We start from the raw sequence: 22,037 nt of genomic DNA on the forward strand, positions 1-22,037 counted from the left end.
CAAAAGTACAAAAGGATGCACAGTGAAAATGAAGGGTTGTTTTCTCACTTGTGTGCTCCATCCTATTGCCTTCCCTGGAGAAAACAACCATTTGGATCAGTTTCTTATTTATCCTTCCAGAAATACACACACACACACACACACACACACACACGTGAAGTCGCAAATTATTTTTTTTATATATATATCCTCTTCTGTAACATATAGAGCTACCACATTCTTTTTAATGGCTTTATGTATTTTATAATATATGAAACCATTTCGTATATATGTTTTATATATTTAACCACTCCCCTATGTATGGACATTTCAGTTGCCACTATTTTGCACTGTAAGCAATGCTACACTGAATATCCTTGAATATACATAATTTTGCACAGATTCAAATGTATTCACATGTGCTATACACCTAGGAAAGGAATTTCAAGGTCACTGAGAATATTATTTGTGTAATTTGATACATGTTTCCAAATTGCCTTCCATAGAGCTTGTACCAATTTACACACCTGTTAAAACAGTGTAAGAGGACTATTTCCTCACACTGAAACCAACAGTGCATGCTAAAATTTTAATTTGCTAAGTTGCTTTACTTTTTGTCTTATTAGGAATGAGGGTGAGTATCTTTGCGTATATTTAAGACCATTTGAATTTCCTCTTCTGTGGATAAATTGGTCCTAACTTCTGCCCATTTTTCTTTTTTTTTTTTTTTTTTTTTTTTTTGAGACGGAGTCTCGCTCTGTCGCCCAGGCTGGAGTGCAATGGCCGGATCTTCGCTCACTGCAAGCTCCGCCTCCCGGGTTTACGCCATTCTCCTGCCTCAGCCTCCGGAGTAGCTGGGACTACAGGCGCCCGCCACCTCGCCCGGCTAGTTTTTTGTATTTTTAGTAGAGACGGGGTTTCACCGCATTAGCCAGGATGGTCTCGATCTCCTGACCTCGTGATCCGCCCGTCTCGGCCTCCCAAAGTGCTGGGATTACAGGCTTGAGCCACCGCGCCCGGCCATCATTTTTCTTTTTTTAACTTTTACTTTAGGTTCAGGGGTATATGTGCTTGTTTGTTATACAGGTAAACTCGTGTCACAGGGGTTTGTTGTACAGATTATTTTGTCACCCAGGTACTAATCCTAGTACCGACCCAATAGTTATTTTTTTCTGATTGTCTTCTTGCTCCCACCCTCCACCCTCAAGTGTCTGTTCTTCCTCTCTTTGTGTCCGTGTGTTCTCATCATTTAACTCCCACTTCTGATAACATGCTGTATTTCGTTTTCTGTTCCTGAGTTAATTTGGCAATGGTAATGGCCTCCAGCTGCATCCATGTTCCTTCAAAGGAGATGGCCGTGCTCTTTTTCACGGCTGCATAATATTCCATGGTGTATATGTACCACATTTTCTTTATCCCATCTGCCATTAATGGGCATTTAGGTTAACTTCATGTCTTTGTTATTGTGAATACAGTGTTGCAATGAACATTCATGTGCACATGCCTTATGGTAAAACAATTTATATTCCTTTGGGTATACACCCAGTAATGGGATTGCTGGATTGAATGGTAGTTCTGTTTTTAGCTCTTTGAGGAATCGCCACACTGCTTTCGATAATGGTCAAACTAATTTACACTCCCATCAACAGTGTGTATGCGTTGCCTTTTCTCCACAATCTTGCCATTACTTTTAATAATAGCCATTCTAACTGGTGTGAGATGGTGGCTCATTATGGTTTTGATTTGCATGTATCTAGTGACCAGTGATATTGAGCTTGTTTTTATATGCTTGTTGGCCATACATATGTCTTCTTTTAAAAGGAGTCTGTTTGTGTCCTTTGCCCACTTTTTAATGGGGTTGTTTTTTTCTGGTAAATTTGTTTCAGTTCCTTATAGATGCTGAACATTAGACCTTTGTCAGATGCATAGTTTGCAAATATTTCCTTCCATTATGTAGGTCGTCTGTTTACTCTATTAATAGTTTCAATTGCTGTGCAGAAGCTCTTAAAATTTAATTAGATCCCATTTGTCGATTTTTGCCCTTGTTGCCATTGCTTTTGGTGTATTCATCATCATGAAATCTTTGCCAGTTCCTGTGTCCAGAATGGTATTGCCTAGGTTGTCTTCTAGGGTTTTTACAGTTTTTAGTCTTCTATTTAAGTCTTTAATCCATCTTGAGTTGAGTTTTGTACATGGTGTAAGGAAGGGGTCCAGTTTCAATCTTCTGTATATGGCTAGCCAGCTATCCCAGCACCTATTGAATAGGGAGTCCGTCCCCATTGCTTGTTTTGGTCAGCTTTGTCAAAGATCAGATGGTTGTAGCTGTGTGGCCTTATTTTTGGGCTCTCTATTCTGTTCCGTTGGTCTGTATGTCTGTTTTTGTACCGTGCTGTTTTGGTTACTGTGACCCCGTAGTAAAATTTGAAGTTGAGTAATGTGATGCCGCTAGCTTTGTTCTTTTCGCCTAGGATTGCCTTGGTTATTGGCAGGCTCTTTTTTGGTTCCATATGAATTTGAAAATAGTTTTTTCTAGTTCTATGAAGAATTTCACTGGTAGTTTAATAGGAATAGCCTTGAACGTTTAAGTTGCTTTGGGCAGTATGACCATTTTAACAATACTGACTTTTCCTGTCCATGAGCATGGAATATTTTTCTATTTGTTTGTGTCATTTCTGATTTCTTTGAGCAGTGTCTTGTAATTCTCATTGTAGAGATTTTCACCTCCCTGGTTAGCTGTATTCCTAGGTATTCTTTTTATGTTCTCCCCAATTTTTTATTGCATTGTAGGCCTTTTTCTTATTGATCTATAAGAGTTTTTATATATTGCCGGGCGCGGTGGCTCACGCCTGTAATCCCAGCACTTTGGGAGGCGGAGGCAGGCGGATCACGAGGTCAGGAGATCGAGACCATCCTGGCTAGTGAAACCCCGTCTCTACTAAAAATACAAAAAATTAGCCGGGTGCTGTGGCGGGCGCCTGTAGTCCCAGCTATTCGGGAGGCTGAGGCAGGAGAATGGCGTGAACCCGGGAGGCGGAGCTTGCAGTGAGCCGAGATCGCGCCACTTCACTCCAGCCTGGGCGACAGAGCGAGACTCTATCTCAAAAAAAAAAAAAAGAGTTTTATATATTACAAGAAATCAACCTTTATGATACTAAATACAAATGTTTCCTTTGCCATTGGTCTTTGGATTGGTGTTTTGTTGTTGTTGTTGTTGTTTGTTTCTGCCATGCAAATGTCATCAAATATGAGACATTTTTCTTTTTGCTGGGTTTTATGTTATATTTTGAAAAACATTCTCTGCTTTATGATATTAGCAAAACTTTCTCGTTTTTTTTTTCTAATACAGTCATGCATCGCTTAGTCATGGGGATATGTTCTGAGAAATGTGTCTTTAAGCGATTTCTTCATTGTGTGAGCATAATAGACTGTACTTACACAAACCTAGCTGGTATAGCCTACTGCATATCTAGCTTATATTGTATAGCCTATGGCTCCTAGGTTACACACTTATATACAGCATGTTACTATACTGAATACTGTAAGCAATTGTAACACCACGGTATGTGTGGATCTAAACATAGCTAAATACAGAAAAGGTACAGTAAAAATATGGTTTGAAAGATACGTGGTGCATCTGTGCAGGTCACTTACCATGAATGGAGCTCACAGGACTGGAAGTTGCTCTGGATGAGTGAGTGACTGAGTGGTGCGTGAATGTGAAGGCCTAGGACATTACCATTCACTACTGTAGACTTCATAAACACTGTACATTTAGGCTACAATAAATATATTTTAAAATATTTTTCTTTCTTCAATAATAAATTAACAGCTTACTATAACTTTATGTTACAAACTTTTAATTTTTTTAACTTTTTGACTCTTTTGTAATAACACTTAGCTTAAAACACACATTGTACAGTTACACAAAAATATTTTCTTTCTTTATATTCTTTTTTATGAGTTTTTTTCTATTTAATTTTTTTTTTACTTTTTATTAAAAATGAAGATACAAACACACACATTGACCTAGGCCCACACAGGGTCAGGATCATCAATATCATTGCCTTCCACTTCTGCATGTTCTCCCACTAGAAGGTCTTCAGGGTAAGTAACACTCATGGAGCTATTATGTCCTATAATGACGATGCCTTTGTCCTGAAGGACCTGCCTGAGGCTGTTTTACAATTAATTTTTTTAATAAGTAGAAGGAGTAGACTAAAATAACACTAAAAGTATAGTACAGTGAATACAGAAATCAGTAACGTAGTCATTTATTTTCATTATGAAGTACCATCCACTATATGTAACAGTGTGTGCTAGACTTCTATATAACTGGCAGCATGGTAGGTTTGTTTACAGCAGCATCACCCCCAACAAGTGAGTAATGTGTTGTGCTATGTTACTGTAACTATGATATCACTGGAAAATAGGAGTTTTTCAGGTCCATTATAAGCATATGGAACCACCATCATATGTACAGTCTGTGGTTGACTGAAACATCATTATGCAGTGCGTGACTGTACTTTTATGATTTTTAAAATATATTTAAGACTCTAATACATTTTGAATTCATTTATATATAAGGTATGAAGTAAGGTTACAATCCCTTTTTTTTTTTTTTTTTTTTTGAGACAGAGCCTCGCTCTGTCTCCCAGGCTGGAGTGCAGTGGCGTGATCTCGGCTCACTGCAACCTCCATCCCCCAGGTTCAAGCGATTCTCCTGCCTCGGCCTCCGGAGTAGCTGGGATTACAGGCACGCTGTAATTTGTGTACTTTTAGTAGAGACAGGGTTTTGCCATCTTGGCCAGGCTGGTCTTGAACTCCTGACCTCATGATCCACCTGCCTCAGCCTCCCAAAGTGGTGGGATTACAGGCGTGAGGTACCGCGTCTGGCCATAATCTCTTATTTTTTTCCTATTCTTTTTCTAAACTTTCTACTCTATGCCATTGAATTGTCCATCTACTCGAACCAATGGCATCGTGTTTTAATTACTGTAATTCTATAATATTTTTCAATATCCGATAGGACTGGAGACTATTTCTCTGCCTCAGAATTTTCTAGGCTATTCTTGTTTACATTTCCCAGTTTTCATCCCCCATCCCTGTGCAACCATTAACCTTTCCATCATTATAAATTTGCCTTTCCTTGACATTTTATGTAATGGAGCCATAAAGTGTGTGGTCTTTTACATCAGGCTCCTTACACTTAGTGGAAGGTTTTTGTGGTTCATCTGTGTTGTAGCATGTATCAGTAGTTTATTTCTTTTTATTCCTGAAGAGTACTTCATTATGTAGATATACTGCATTTGGTTTGTCCATCTATCAGTTAATAGATATTTAGATGGTTTCCATTTTTGCTATTATGTGTAAGGCCACTATGAGCATGCACATACAAGCCTGTGTGGTTATGTTTTCATTTCTCTTGGGCAGATAATGAGGTGTGGAATTGCAGCATGTTACAATAAGTGTCATTCAATAAATGTAATTTATTTCGCTCTGTCGTCCAGGCTGGAGTGCAGTGGCGTGATCTTAGCTCACTGCAAGCTCCGCCTCCCGGGTTCCCGCCATTCTCCTGCCTCAGCCTCCGAGTAGCTGGGACTACAGGCGCCCGCCACCTCGCCTGGCTAGTTTTTTTGTATTTTTTAGTAGAGACGGGGTTTCACCATGTTAGCCAGGATGGTCTCGATCTCCTGACCTCGTGATCCACCCGTCTCGGTCTCCCAAAGTGCTGGGATTACAGGCTTGAGCCACCGCGCCCGGCCTTTCCCCCCTCTCTTGCCTAGGGGGGAGTGCAGTGGCATAATCATAGTCACCGCAGCCTCCAACTCCCTAGGCTTAAGCGATCCTCCCACTTCAGCCACCCGAGTAGCTGGGACTACAGGCACCCCCCGCCACACCCAGTTAATTGTACTTTTTTGTAGAGACGGGGTCTTGTCATGTTGCCCAGGCTGGTCTGGAACTCCAGGGCTCAAGTGATCTGAACACCTCGGTCTCCCGAAGTGCCAGGAAAACAGGCATGAGCCACCACACCAGACCGGTTAAGTGTAATTTCTTAAGAAATTGCCAAACTATTTCCTGAAGTGGCTGTAGCATTTTACATTTTCACCAGTAATTTACACAGGTTTCAGTTTCTCCACATCCTGGTCAGTATTATTCTTTCATTTATTGTAATAATTATAGTGGTATCTCATTGTGGATTTCATTTGGCAAACATACATTAAAATGAAAAATATTGAGCACGTTATTCTATTATGTGCTCATTAGCCATTCATATATATTCTTTTAGTGAGATATCTGTGCAATTCTTTCACCCATAATTTGGTTGGATTGTTTTCTTCTTGATTAGAATTATAAGAGCTCTTTTATATATGCCGGATACAAGTCCTGTATCTGATATATTTTTGCAAATATTTTCTCTCAGTTTGTGGCTTAACTTTTTATTTAATGGAGTCTTTTGAAGAGCAAAATGAAGTCTAATTAGATGACATCCAATTTATCATTTTTTACTTTTATGTCTTGTGATTTTAGTGTCCTAACAAATTTTTGCCTACCCAGTGGTTCTCAACCAGGAGCAATTTTGCCCCCCAGGGGACATTTGGCAATGTCTGGAGACGTATTTGGTTGTCACAACAGAGAAAGGGATTACCACTGGAGTCAAACAGGTAGAGGCCAAGGATACTGCTAAACCACATGCAATGAGCAAAATAGCCCCACAACAAACCCAGAAGGCCAGGAGTGCTGAGAGCTAGTAACCTTGACCTATGCAAGGCCATGAAGATTTTCTCCTTGTTTTTGTCTACTTATTTGATAATTTTAGCTCTTATATTTAGGTCTATGATCTACTTTGAGTTAATTTTTGTGAGGTAGGAGTCCAAATTCAATATTTTGCATATAGATATGAAGGTTATCTTGGCACCATTTGTTGAAAAGACCACTGGGTATCTGGCCCCTCTGAATTATCCATCTCCTTTATTGAAAAATCCTATTGACCATTAATGTTAGATTCGAGTATTCTTTTGATTAGCATTTTCATGGTACATCTTTTCCTATAATTTTAACTTATTATATATGAAGTAAGGTTTTTGTAGGCAGCATACACTTGGGTTATATTTTTTGTCCATTCTGGCATTTGATATGTTTAGACCATTTACATTTAGCCCAGTTTATGGATATGTTTGGATTTAAGTTTACCATTTTGTTATTTGTTGCTTCTTTCTTTTTTCTCCTTGTTTTCCCTTTGCTGCCTTCTCTTGGACTATTTGAACATGTTTTAGTATTCCATTTTAATTTATCTATTGCATATTTGACTATATATTTTTGTGTAGTTTTTTTAGTGGTTAATCTAGGGATTATAATATACATACCAACTTCTCAGAATCCATGTAGCATCAATAGTTTATCACTTAAGCTGGAATGTAGAAATATTACTACCATGTAAGTTTCCTTTATCCTTCTCCCTTTATAGTTGAGTTGCTTTATGTATTTAATCTACATACTTTGAAAAAACCCTCAGTTACTTTTGCTTCCAACCTTAAAACACTTTTTTTAAGACAGAATCTCACTCTGTTGCCCAGGCTGGAGTGCAGTGGCCTGATCTCGGTTCATTGCAACATCCGCCTCCTGAGTTCAAGCAATTCTCTTGCCTCAGCCTCCCGAGTAGCTGGATTACAGGCACATGCCATAATGCCCAGCTATTTTTGTATTTTTAGTAGAGACAGATTTTTGCCATGTTGGCCAGGCTGGTCTCAAACTCCTGACCTCAAGTGATCCTCCTGCCTCAGCCTCCCAAAGTGCTGGGATTACAGGCATGAGCCACTGCTCCTGACCCTTAAAACATATTTTAAAGAACTGAAGAGGATAGCCTACTATTTATACTGAAAGCTCGCTCTTCATTCATTCTTAATATTCCCAGTTTCCTTCTGGTATCATTGTCCTTCTCTCTGAAGAACTTCCTTTAGCAATTCTTTTAGAACACATTTTCTGGCAATGAATTCTCTCAGTTTCATTTAATCTGGCAATGTCTTTAGTTGACTTTCATTCTTGAGTTATAATTTCTGCTGGATATAGAATTCTAATTTGGCAAGTTATTTTCTCTTAGCAGTTAAAAGACGTGCCATTTTCTTCTGTCCTCTATGGTTTCTGATGAGAAATTGGCTGTCATTTGACTTGCAGTTCCCCTATAAATGGTTTTCCCTGGATGCTTTTAAGATTTTTTTCTTTTTCTTTAATTTTCAGTGATTTAGTTATGGTAGGTCTTGGAGTTAATTTCTTTGGGTTTGGGTTTGTTTTATTTTAGGTACCCTGAGCTTTTTGAATGTATAGGTTTAAAACTTTTTGGCAAATTAGGAATACTTTCATCCATTATTTCTTCAAATATGTTTTGCATCATCACTTTTCTCTTCTCCTTCGGTATTCTAATAACATAAATGTTAAAGCTTTTGGTATTGCCCACAAGTCCTTGGGCTCTGTTTATTTTTTTAAATGTTTTTTGAAATAAGCTTAATCAATCTTGTACGTTGTTCAGCATGGATAATTTCTATTGATCTACCTTCAAGTTTACTGACTTTCCTCTCTCATTTACATTCTGCTATTTAGCCCACCTGATACATTTTTATTTTATATTTTGTAGGTAAATTTTAGTTCTAAAATTTCCATTTGGTTCTTCTATTTCAGTTTCTCACATGGATATTTATCTTTCTGAAGATGCTCTCAATATTTGGTCTGTTTATTTGCCTGCCCTTTGTCGTAAAAAGTCAAGAGCAAAATGAACAAAATAAAAATCTTATTACTTGAAAGTTTGTTGCCCTTAGGATTCCAGATAAATGACAGCATTGTATTTATATTAGAATGGTTGCTTAACTAACTTTTCTCATTTTGTACTTGAAAAAAGAGCTAAAGATAGGATCCAATACCTGCAATGAATTTTGGTTCTGCTAATTACTAGCAGTTAATTCTGACAAATCTCTGTACTTCTCTGGGAAACATTTTCGTGAGGGTTGAATTGTTCTCCGAGGTGCCTTTTTGCTCTAACATTTTAGGATTCTGTGGTCTATGGGGCATGGAAAGCAGCATCCACGTTTGTCCACTGGGTATTTTCCATCTGCCCTTTTGGTCTTAGGACAATGATGGAGACTTTTATGATATTAGAGTGAGCTTAGAACCTTAGAATTCTTAGAGAACAAGATCACGGGCAGGTGGATGTTAACATCTCTTCTCTAAACTAAGAATGACATCACCAACCTCCTTCTGTTAAACAGGCCAACAAACTTTAAAGTCTGTGTTGCAGTTTCCTGAGGTCTGCCTGGCCTCTCTGCTCTAGCCTTGGCAGGCTCCATCTGGCCTGCCATGAGATGCCGTGCCTCGCCACTAGTGTTTTCTTTCCTTTCACAGCTACTTCAGCTCTCAGCTGCTGCTGTGGACAAAGGATGCAGCGTGGGCGAGGTTCTGCAGTCGGTGCTGCGCTATGAGAAGGAGCGCCAGCTGAATGAGGCGGTGGGGAATGTCACACCCCTGCAGCTGCTGGACTGGCTGATGGTGAACCTGTGATCGGCAACCCCACTGCTTTCCCCTCTTCCGGCAGTGGGCCTGGCCCTTATCCCCGCCCTTCTTTCTCACTTCCACACCTCCCCCTCTATATCCTCACAGAGCCCTAACATTATCTTCATACCACTCTCATCAAAGTCATGTCACCTTATGCTAGTCACTGAATTTTGCAGATTTTCCTGTCCATGCGAGCAAGGACATAAAATTAAAAAATTACAATTAAAGGGCTCCACATGTTTTATTTCCTTGGGATCCAATGGTACAATCAGGTAAAGAAATCCGAGGAGTGAAAAAAATAACCTGATGAATGGTAAAGGTACAACAGAGCTGGACTGAGAGGCCCTGCTGAAGGTCACTCAGCCTGTCCCCTGTCCGTGTCACAATTTGCAGCTTCCATATTTAGACTATTCTCTTAAAATAAGCCACAGTTTATCAAGAATTCATTTTAGCCTTTTATAATCATGAAAATCAGAAGATACTTTCTAATATTCAATCAAAATCATCCTGATTACAATGTTGAAGACTTGGCCTCTAATTCTCTGCAGAGCTGCAGAACAAATGTCCCCCTCCAACTTCATCCGTAGTTGAAGATCGTGTCAAGAATGCTCCCAAGGATCTGAGTTCTGTCGCTGGTTTTGTGGTTTTCTGGCTATAGAAACTGGGATAAGTTACCTGTTCTAACACTGCTCTGACTTAATGTCCATATCGCCCCACTTAAGGAATATTTTCTATTCTTTTCCTGAATGTTCTGTGGAAATTGTCTATTCTTGACTCTTCTTTCCATTTAGAAACTTCTCCATTGGCTTCTAATTTTCTTTCTATATCTCTGGGTCTCTTGGGGGACCTCCTCAACTCTGGCAACTCCTTATATATTTATCTTTCCTAGGATTTTCTCTCAACCCTCTGCTATTCTAACTCAAGATCTTCCCGGGAGATTACATCAAAATCCATTGCTTCAATGATCTGGTGTCCCCCTTCATAAAATATTATGCAACTATTAAAATGAAAACTATATTGGGGGAGGTTATTCCAAATGCCAAGTAAAAAAATTATTTCTATATATTCTATGTTTGTGATGTTATGATCTTAAAGTTTCATGTAAAATTCTATCTGTCCTATGATAACCACATAAAAAAATCATGTATTTGTGTAGATGAGGATTAGAAAGGGAAGTAAGAAGACATACTTAGAGGTGGCATATGATAGATGAGTGAACATGTCCTGCTTGTTTACCCAGCTTCCCTTCCTTTGGGAAACCTTCCATCCCTTGCTCTAGTCTAAAGAAGGATCAGTCACAGCGCCTTCACCATCACTGTGGGCTTGGGACCCAGACTGGCCAAGCATCCCGGTCTCCCAGTCACAGTTTCTGTGTCACAATCATTTTGGAGACTCCCTCTTAGCAACGAAGCCGGTATCTTTTGACTGGATATTGGTGGTTAACTTCTGAGCAGGGCCTGTCATCAGGATGAAGTTAACCATAGAGAGAAACAAGGCTAATAGATGAAGAGGGAGTCTGAGCCCTATAACCTCATCTGAATTCCTGACTCCTGCTGTGACTGAAACTACATCTACCCTTTCTGATTCCCCAGTTATATGAGTCAATAAATGTCTTCGGCTGTTTAAACTACTTCTGAATTCAGCTTCTATCATTTTTCAAACAAAAATCTTGACATAGGTTGGCAGTCATGGGCAAGAAGAAAAAAAAATTTTCTTTTGTGTAAGAGTTCCCTTAATGATGCTACAACATTGAGAGTTAAAAACTACCTGCCCCCTAAAACTGGAAAAATTCCCTTTGAAAACTGGCACAAGACAGGGATGCCCTCTCTCACCACTCCTATTCAACATAGTGTTGGAAGTTCTGGCTAGGGCAATTAGGCAAGAGAAAGAAATCAGGGGTATTCAGTTAGGAAAAGAAGAAGTCAAATTGTCCCTGTTTGCAGATGACATGATTGTATATTTAGAAAACCCCGTTGTCTCAGCCCAAAATCTCCTTAAGCTGATAAGCAACTTCAGCAAAGTCTCAGGATACAAAATTAATGTGCAAAAATCACAAGCATTCTTATACACCAATAACAGACAAACACAGAGCCAAATCATGAATGAACTTCCATTCACAATTGCTTCAAAGAGAATAAAATACCTAGGAATCCAACTTACAAGGGATGTAAAGGACCTCTTCAAGGAGAACTACAAACCACTGCTCAGTGAAATAAAAGAGGACACAAACAAATGGAAGAACATACCATGCTCATGGATAGGAAGAATCAATATCGTGAAAATGGCCATACTGCCCAAGGTAATTTATAGATTCAATGCCATCCCCATCAAGCTACCAATGAGTTTCTTCACAGAATTGGAAAAAACTGCTTTAAAGTTCATATGGAACCAAAAAAGAGCCCGCATCTCCAAGACAATCCTAAGTCAAAAGAACAAAGCTGGAGGCATCACACTACCTGACTTCAAACTATACTACAAGGCTACAGTAACCAAAACAGCATGGTACTGGTACCAAAACAGAGATATAGACCAATGGAACAGAACAGAGTCCTCAGAAATAATACCACACATCTACAGCCATCTGATCTTTGACAAACCTGAGAGAAACAAGAAATGGGGAAAGGATTCCCTATTTAATAAATGGTGCTGGGAAAATTGGCTAGCCATAAGTAGAAAGCTGAAACTGGATCCTTTCCTTACTCCTTATATGAAAATTAATTCAAGATGGATTAGAGACTTAAATGTTAGACCTAATACCATAAAAATCCTAGAGGAAAACCTAGGTAGTACCATTCAGGACATAGGCATGGGCAAAGACTTCATGTCTAAAACACCAAAAGCAACGGCAGCAAAAGCTAAAATTGACAAATGGGATCTAATTAAACTAAAGAGCTTCTGCACAGCAAAAGAAACTACCATCAGAGTGAACAGGAAGCCTACAGAATGGGAGAAAATTTTTGCAATCTACTCATCTGACAAAGGGCTAATATCCAGAACCTACAAAGAACTCAAACAAATTTACAAGAAAAAAACAAACAACCCCATCAAAAAGTGGGCAAAGGATATGAACAGACATTTCTCAAAAGAAGACATTCATACAGCCAACAGACACATGAAAAAATGCTCATCATCACTGGCCATCAGAGAAATGCAAATCAAAACCACAATGAGATACCATCTCACACCAGTTAGAATGGCGATCATTCAAAAGTCAGGAAACAACAGGTGCTGGAGAGGATGTGGAGAAATAGGAACACTTTTACACTGTTGGTGGGATTGTAAACTAGTTCAACCATTATGGAAAACAGTATGGCGATTCCTCAAGGATCTAGAACTAGATGTACCATATGACCCAGCCATCCCATTACTGGGGATATACCCAAAGGATTATAAATTATGCTGCTATAAAGACACATGCACACGTATGTTTATTGCAGCACTATTCACAATAGCAAAGACTTGGAATCAACCCAAATGTCCATCAGTGACAGATTGGATTAAGAAAATGTGGCACATATACACCATGGAATACTATGCAGCCATAAAAAAGGATGAGTTTGCGTCCTTTGTAGGGACATGGATGCAGCTGGAAACCATCATTCTTAGCAAACTCTCACAAGAACAGAAAACCAAACACCGCATGTTCTCACTCATAGGTGGGAACTGAACAATGAGATCACTTGGACTCAGGAAGGGGAACATCACACACCGGGGCCTATCATGGGGAGGGGGGAGGGGGGAGGGATTGCATTGGGAGTTATACCTGATGTAAATGACGAGTTGATGGGTGCAGCAGACCAACATGGCACAAGTATACATATGTAACAAACCTGCACGATATGCACATGTACCCTACAACTTAAAGTATAATAATAATAAATAAATTAAAAAAAAAAAAAAAAAAACTACCTGCCCCCTATATACACACAAACACATATGGAATGAATTTAAGTGCAAGGACATCCTTCCCCATCCCTCATAAGAGGAATCATGCCAATTGGCCATATTAATAGAGTTTTTTAAAAATAAACTTTTATGTATTTAAAAAAAACAGTCTGAAGTATTGTACAATATAAGTGCTGTCTTAATACAAATCACTGGTGGAAAGGAGCAGGACATACCCTCAGCAAAGGTCATACAATAGGGGGTAAAATGTTTGTGTTCTTGAGGGAGAAGTTTTTGCTCTGTCCCGGGGAGGTCGTGGACACCTCTGCCCCAACAGGTGCCTCTGACTTCTTGGGAGCTTCTACCAGTTGAGGCAGCTGAACAGTGTCAGCTCTGTGCTGGAGAGAGTCCTGCTGATCCCCTGAAGGCTGAACATGCTTCGTGGAGCCATCTTTTGTTTTCTCTGTAGTCTCGTTGGTGATCTCATCTGCTAAAGGAGAGAGAAGACAGAAGGGAACAAGATTCAAGTGTGGATTATATGTTAATTGTCCTTTAGGTTGTACATCACTTAGCGGAAACCATGACTGTGACGATACAAAACCAGTTCATTTGCAAAGCACATTCAACGTTCCAGACATTATTCTAAGCACTGTACGTTCACTAATTCATCTGATCATTTCAGCAACCCTGGAGAATAGGCATGATTCTCATTCTCATAAATGGAGATACTGAGCTACAGAGAGGTTAAGTCCACACCTGGTAGGTGGTAGAACCAGAATTTAATCCCCAGGTAACCTGACTCTTAGGACCATCTAGCTAACCACTAGACTATATTGCATATAAAAATTTGCATAATGCCATAATCTAGCACTGACAGAAATTCTAAAGGTAATTATAGGGCATAAAGGGGTGGATGCATTTAATGAAAAGGGGAGGAGGAGAAAGGAAATTGATTATAGGAGAAAAATGGAAAATCCTAACGAGGGGCAAAAAAGATCCAGGCTAATGCCAAATTTCCCGGAAAAGAAAAATCCCAAAGGTAAGAAATAGCAGGATAGTCATGACGTAGCCACAAGAATTACCCCAGGGTGAGGTTACAGAAATTGACATGCAAATCCTTCAGAAATGCTTGGCTTCCTGGACTGTGGGAATAGGACTGGTTGACAGGCTGTACCTTTTTTGCTCGAGTGATGACAGCCTTGAACCTTGTCCTTCCTTGTTTCAGAAGGGAAAAAGGAACTGGATTTCCTCAGGGTCTGGGGCTTGGGCTGTGGCTTGAGGTTCCGAGACTGATGAATCCAAGCATGCTTGAGGGCCTGGTCCGGGGTCATGCGAAGAGAAGGTTCCCATCTGCACCCCAACAAAGCCCCGCATGGGTTATTATTTTACTTCCTTTTAATATATTAAAACATTTTTAAAACCCAATAAAGATTTTTATTTAAGCTATGTTGTTATCTCAAAGATATATCATCACAGAACAGAGATTATGGCATATAACTTAAAAGTACCTGGAAACAACTATTGGAAATAATCTTTCTAGAAGATGTGTATAACAAGCCAGGGAATATATATTACAGTCCAAGTCTTCCAGCATTCCTAGAAATTTCCTTATAAGAAATATTATTTTACAAAAGCTTAATCAATAGGATTTAGGGTTTACTAAGCTAACAATATTAAAAACGGAGATTTGAATTTCCAGACTACAGAACTGGGACTTCAAAAATATCGCAAGGAGATTTACAGAATTCTAGAATATTAAGATTTGCAAGGGGACTTGGATATAATCCAATCAAACTTGTAATTCAGTAGCAGAATACATTGACCGAATTACCATCATGGAATCACCCCGCAATTCTTGAGTAATTTCAGTGACAAGACATTAACTCACAGAACCATCTATTCCAATTTTGAAAAACTCTGATTCTTTAAAAGTTCTTGATTTTTATTGTGCCGAAACTGGTTTGCTTCCCAGTAACTTTTACCTAGGTCCTAATTCATCAACTCATTACCATCATACAAAATAACTAATCCTTTTATGGTTCAGTCCTTCAACCATCTGAAAATATTTACATTGCTACTAACTGATAATCATATGACACGGTTTTCACCATCTGGCCACCTTCCTGAAATAAGGACATTTTAGCAGTTGTCTAACTGGTGTCCATCATGGTGGGAATAGCTTCTATAACTGCAGGGAAGACAGTATTAGCATTCTAGACTCATCAAGATCCTAAAACAGCTCAAACTCTCATTTCTGTGTCAAATGAACTGCTATTAAACAACATCTCTTCTTTCCTGGACTTTTGGAGTTAGCCTACAAAGTCTAGACACAGGGCTTTACATTTATGCCTATTGAACTTGGCTCAAAACTTGTAGTCTCTCATTCCAAAGATTTGCTGATTAGCAATATATATATAAGGTAACAGTTCCCATCGGCCCGACTGCCTCTTGCAAGTTATGAGTAATCCGTCCTTTGCACTAAAGAGAAAATAATGTCTTCCTTGGTGCTAAGCTGTGTTCTGGATGGTCGAGGTTTCTAGATAACCCATCTGTCTCAGCAGTTGGTTTCTGACATTTGTTAAGGTAGGGGTAAAGATGGGGTACAGGATCCTTCTCTACCTTGATTATTCTGATGAGCGAATAGCATGACCCCCTACGATGGGAATACTTTCATCACTACCTCATGGTTCACCCTCTGAGCTACTACCGAAATTCCAGAGTGCACAGATGCCAGGAGAGTATTTTGATAACACCACTCCATCCATCTGGAAGAATAAGAGACTGTGATGATATGGTCTTCTAAAAATACTAAATTATAGGACTGATGGAACTGGAAGGGAGCTTAGGAATACCCTATTGTATAGGAAAGAACACTGAGGCCCAGACAAAAGTGATGACTTGCCAAGTATCACATGGATAATCTACTCGCCACTCTGTGGAGCTAGATTTACCTCTTTAATAGTCGTAAAATAATAAGAATAGCTAACGTTTTCTAAACACCTTTTAAACTGGGCACTGTACTGGGTACTATGACTTAAGTGCAGACCTAATTTCTAAGATTCAAAATATGCATATAGATTGTAAAAAGTTGTACATAATAAATGGTTTACAGCTCACCCTTCCCCTAATTTCCTAATATAAGAGGATTTGGGTACTAAATCATAGGGGGATGGGGACAGGCCCTGAAACCAGTTTAAGCTGGATGTGTATGCAAATCATTACAACAAGCACTCAGCAGGTTGGCTTCAGCTCACAGAGCAGAAGAAATTGAGGACTGGCCTACCATCTCACTGTCAGGCAGTGTGAGGCCAGGAAGATGACAAACTCTACCATACACTGTGTATTCCTGGGCAGGTCTCTTAATCTCTTTGAATTCCAACCTCCATACGTGTAAAACAGAACAAATCATCCGCCCTGATAACCACACAGTGGGGAGAGAGAGATGTCTGATGAGACAACAGATGTGGAAGCAATTTGTAGACTTTAAAGCTCTATTGTTAGCATTTCTCGTCACTTTCATAACTATCTCCCAGCCTTAGACTTTCACCAGCGAACGTGTGTCCACGTACAGCATTTTAGAGGAAACCCAGAGGCAGAGATATCCCAACAAACTCACACCAAACACCTTCTGAGAAAGTCCAGGAAGCTGGTGTCATAGGTTTTCAGCACCATCGTGAGGTCCTTGGAGTCTGGGTATCTTTTCTTCCCCCTGTTGTTGGTTATATTTTTAGGAAAACCTTTGGAATCTGTAGAGATACAACATTCTGTCTTTAGTTTCAGGTGTAAATATTTACTGGTCACATCATGCTGCTTCTTAGAGTGGCCTCTGTAGCTCTTTTGCTCTCTGTCTTACACACTCGCCTCATGCCACACCCCAATAAACACACACACACACACAGTTTGAAATAACCATGTGTAGATTACCCAAGGAATACAATTTACTTTAATAATTGATTTTTTCCTACTATTCAGTATGTTCTGAACTTCCTTCCCACTACCTCCTCTCCAAAGCAAAGAAATAATTTAAATGGTTTAACACCAAGATAAAATAATAATGCTACTGATAATAATAACAATGGTAAAGTAAATCTTAAGTGACAAGGTCCTGTGAAATTGTACAAAGATCCATTTCCTTTTGGATCATGGCCTCAGCCCTCCCACTTCATCCTACCTTGCCCTTTTTACCAATGACCAAAGAAGAATCAAGCTCACAGTCTTATAAATAACAAAGCTCCTAAAGTCATGATCATGTAAGTGTTTTCTTGTACAAGCTTTTCTCACTCTGGCCCTCATTAATCATTCCCTCCATTCCCTTCCTACTGCCTGAGCCACCTAGGCCACCTAAGTATATTATCTTACCAGCCTTGAGACAACACCATTTTGCTGCTAATTGCAGGTATTAACTAGGAGTTGCCAGGGGCTGAGGAGCTGTTGGCAGCCCAAACCTCGGAAAGGGAGTCAAGGACTGAACAACAGTGTTTCCCAAATTCATCTTGTCATGAGAATCACAAGGAGCTGTCATTAAAAACGTCGAATCCTGGGTCCTACCTCAATCTTCCCATAGCTTATAGAAGAGAATCATAGGAATTAGCTTTTCTGCCAAGTCCCCACATGATTCTTACATTTGGATAGAGTTTGGAAAACACTGACGGAGATGCAGTTCTCAGCAACATTCCTTCTTTCATAGGAAGCGAAGACATGGATGTTGCTGCCAAAATCCCGTCACCATCCTAGCGCCTAGTGCTAGTGGTTGAAATAAGGAAGTGGGCGTGCCTATGTCTTCAGCACGTTCCTACGAAGGCGCTCTATGTTCCCCTCCTGCTAGTCCCTACCTGGATGCTATCTCATGAATTCAGTGTTCCAGGCTCAAGATGTATCTTCCCACAATGACTCTGCCTAATCTGAAAGGCTGAATTATTAAGTTGTGGGTAGAAAAAGTATATTTGGGATCCAAAGACCAGTTCCCTTGGTCCATGTGTAAGTTATACTGGGGAGCCAGCCAGATCCTCGGCCGACCGCCAGATTGCTTGTTTTAACGTGTGGGCACCATTCTATGGCAACCAGGACACTGCCCTGCTCAGAGGCAAGGTCTCCAAAGCTCCAGCCATGATACAAGGTGATGTTTAAAAGAATTAACCATTGGAATCAATGGCATGGAACCGACTAATCAGAATGGAAGACAGCCCTGGCACTGGAGTAGGATCATAGAGCACCTCTGCTTGCTTGGCCTTCAGCTGTTAGGCTTTTGGATCATGGAGAGTTTAAGGAGTCCTGGGAGAGGGCCAGGGAGCCTGCAGTTGTGGCAGGGCTCTGTACCACGTGGTTTTTTACCAAATGGTACAGAAATAGACAAATTACAACCCCCACGTGGCTGAATCAGTTCATACCGGCCAGCATGACCCAAATCCTTTTATCCTAAAGGATCTCCCCACGACAGTGTTCTGGACCTTCCTACTGATGGGGCAAGTTGTGAACAGAAATTTGCATACACATTCAGAGGTTGCTCGCAGTTGAAGATCGGAGGTGGGAGGGCCAGGAATGTCTGGGATTGTATAGTCAGAGGAAGTCCATGAACCGAGCTGATAGCCATGGCTGGTGAGAAATGTCACTCCAGGTAGCATGGAGTCCCTGTCTGTGGAGTTCCCTTTTCCTTCTCTTTGGCTTTGCTCCACTTTGCTGATCTTCAGGCCACTCTGGCTGTTTCTGTCTGGGACTCTGAGCTTCCTGTGGTTCTTTAAAGGGATTTTAGGTCTGGGACTTGCTGCAACTTTTTGGTGCATGTGCATTGAAAGCCCTGCCTCAGTTGATGCCTTGTGGACCCATCCTTCCATCTTGTATAGGACCACTTAAATAGACAGGCAGAGGATCATAAAAATCCAGAATTCTGGAAATTATGAGGAGAGGGGCAGCCAGGACTGTGGACGAAGTTTACTCCCAACAATCAGACAGATGACACATACATAACTACCAGCCACAACGCATCAAAGCAGAACTAAGTCCTTGCTTAACTGTTGCAATGAACCTGGCACAGTAGGGTCTGGAGGATAAGAAGAATTCTAGCAGGGGAAACAAGATTGCAGCAATGGAATTTTCCACTATTCTGGAAATGAGGCTTCTGCCCTTTGATTTCCCTGCACAGTGCATAGTGTGAGAGGGCAAGTTGCTTGGGAGAGTGGGGAGAGCGTCCAGGAGAGGATGCAGTTACAATATTTTGAGGTTGCAGTATTTGCTGATAGCTCTTCTGAGCAGGGACCTGGCCATTCTCCTCCTCCTGAACATTTTTACTGTCAAGACCCCATTCGCACTGTGACTGCCCCATCCCATCTCCATCATGCTATCCGGTTTCCCTGCTCATTATCTTTTACTTCTCTGAAAGAAGCTCTTAATCACAGCCCTTTGGTATGTGGCCAGGGGAAAAGAATGAAATGAGCCTTAAGGTACGGTAGGTGTCTTCAAGGCCTGTGATACCTCATTAGACACACTAGACACACTTACCAAAGAATGTCTGTCTCCTGGAGGCCGTCTGAATGAAGCCGGCTGGCGGCAGACCCAGCACCTGAATAAGGATAATTCAATTGGTTCACTCTTTGTGGGATCACAGATTCAAAGGCTGAGGGGTGGGGCGTACTTTGGCCAAGCTTTGCCTTCTACAGATAAAGATCCAAAGCATTAAGTAATAACATCAGGTCAGTAGCAGAGCAAACCCAGAGCCTGAGCCTTTTAACTCCTAATCCAGGGCTGGTTTCGTATCCTAAGAATCAACACTGGCCATGTTATTCTACACGAACATCAGCACCAACTGGGGGTGAGGCACCACTCTTGATAGCAGCCAGATGTCATTGTCAAAGTAAATAAACTAGTATACATGCTGCCATGTCGGAATTAAAGAATGATATATCCCACTACGGAGCACTGGAAACGGAGAAGAAAAGAAGATGAAAAGCACCGGATGAGCATCAGACAGTTCCAAGACAAAATACCTTCTTGAAAAGAAAAGTGTAGCACCTACTTGTTCATCTTTTCCTACTGCAACTTGGAGGGGCACACAGAGATAAGGAAATTACAGTGTGGGTCACCTACCCTTGCGGCTCGGTTCCCAGTCATAATCCACGCATTATCCTGCTCTTCTGTTCCTCAGACCCTTTGACACGGAGGTCAAGAGGAAGCTGAGTCAGTTCTGGGGCTGTAAGAAAGTTGAAACATAGGCCCCATTCTCTTTGGTAATGGAAGCAGGAGCGGCCTGGGAATGCTTTATAAAATCATACATTATCAACCTTAGAAGCCATCTACTCTGCTCCCCTCATTTTATAGTCCAGAGCCGGGAAATGACTAGACAAAAAGACAGAGCCAGGACTAAGCCCCCAGGTTTAATGACTCGCAGGCCAGTTTTCATTCCACCGCAGCTATTTTTACCTAAGTTATTTTAATATTTTATTATTAGTTTCAATCATGAAATGAAATTATCTATGTTTAGTCATTCTCAAGGCTATGTGTGTTTCTCTATCTGTAACTTTGAGACAATCTGGAAAACAGAAATTTGGCAAAGATCCAGATAGATAGATAGATAGATAGATAGACAGACAGACAGACAGACAGATAGCCAGCCAGCCAACCAGCCAGCTAGCTTGGTGTTTGCACACAAAATATCTTTGTTCACTGGGAAAATCCTTAAATGTAAAATTTTAAATTTTTAAGGTTATTTTTCTATTTTGTCTAATTTAGTTCCATAACAAGATGACTTTCAAGTGAAAGCATAGTAGATATAATTAATAATCATATAAAGAGTCTTGGTAAAGCCTTGCTATAGGGAGATAGTTTTCCCAGAAAACTGTCATTTCCCATAATGAATGACTAATGCCTGAACAATATACATATTTTGAAGTCAAATAATTTCCAATTCTTGTTTTCAACATTTTAATCGGGGTGTCAGCTGACAGGTTGGTAAACATAATTTTAGACGACAGATCACCATTTGAGTCTTACATAGAACTCAAAAGGAGTCACCGAATTAGACGACATTAATTAGAACAGGCTTCCTCACTGGGTTCACATCTACACCACCAAGCAATTGGAATCACATTAATCCTGAGCCCCGGCATTCTAGCAAGAAGCATTATTCACCTATGGGCATAGGCATTAACTGGAAAAAGAAAACCCAGCTCTATTCATTTTTCTAAGAGCTGTACACCCAATAAGATTTCACATTTTATTTTCAATCATTATCAAAATTTGCACACCAGATATATTTTAATGGTAACTTACCAAAAGGAAATTTTTACACATGAAGCTTACGGTATCAGGAAACGTTTAAAGCTATAATGATTGACAGAAGTTTCTAAACATAAACGTATATTAAATTAGAATAAAATTCTGTGGAGGAAGTAGAAGAAAGAGTAGAAACAAAAAGCAAAAAAGAACAAAGTAAAATAAACGCACAACTCTTGAGAACTTGTTCACATACTTTCAGATGGATTTTAATGGGTGTCATGTCAATCTGGTTTTGCATTCTTTTGGATTTTTTTTTTTTTTTTTTTTTTTTTTTTTTTTTTTTTTTTTTTTNTTGAAAGAGTGGTGTAACAGTTTTATTTTAAAATGTCACTATTTACAATATGATGGAAATGACATCCTCTGCA

General features: G+C 40.0%; 2 protein-coding genes across 4 annotated transcripts in view; one reads left to right on the forward strand and one right to left on the reverse strand.

The window, feature by feature from the left end:
• Positions 1–9,750, forward strand: part of AKAP3 (A-kinase anchoring protein 3) — a 36,805-nt gene extending 27,055 nt beyond the window's left edge. The window contains exon 5 of the mRNA XM_025401452.1: positions 9,370–9,750. Coding sequence (XP_025257237.1) covers positions 9,370–9,525 — 156 coding nt within the window. The 3' untranslated portion in view covers positions 9,526–9,750. The remainder of the gene's footprint in view (positions 1–9,369) is intronic.
• A 3,775-nt stretch (positions 9,751–13,525) lies between these two features.
• Positions 13,526–22,037, reverse strand: part of DYRK4 (dual specificity tyrosine phosphorylation regulated kinase 4) — a 51,981-nt gene continuing 43,469 nt past the window's right edge. For all 3 annotated transcript variants that reach the window (XM_025402267.1, XM_025402269.1, XM_025402268.1), the window contains 4 exons: positions 19,900–19,960; positions 17,021–17,150; positions 14,579–14,754; positions 13,526–13,894 (listed from right to left, as the gene is read on the reverse strand). In XM_025402267.1, coding sequence (XP_025258052.1) covers positions 13,653–13,894; positions 14,579–14,754; positions 17,021–17,150; positions 19,900–19,960 — 609 coding nt within the window. In that variant the 3' untranslated portion in view covers positions 13,526–13,652. The remainder of the gene's footprint in view (positions 13,895–14,578; positions 14,755–17,020; positions 17,151–19,899; positions 19,961–22,037) is intronic.

Source organism: Theropithecus gelada, chromosome 11 (genome assembly GCF_003255815.1).
Source record: "Theropithecus gelada isolate Dixy chromosome 11, Tgel_1.0, whole genome shotgun sequence".
NCBI classification, from domain to species: domain Eukaryota; kingdom Metazoa; phylum Chordata; class Mammalia; order Primates; family Cercopithecidae; genus Theropithecus; species Theropithecus gelada.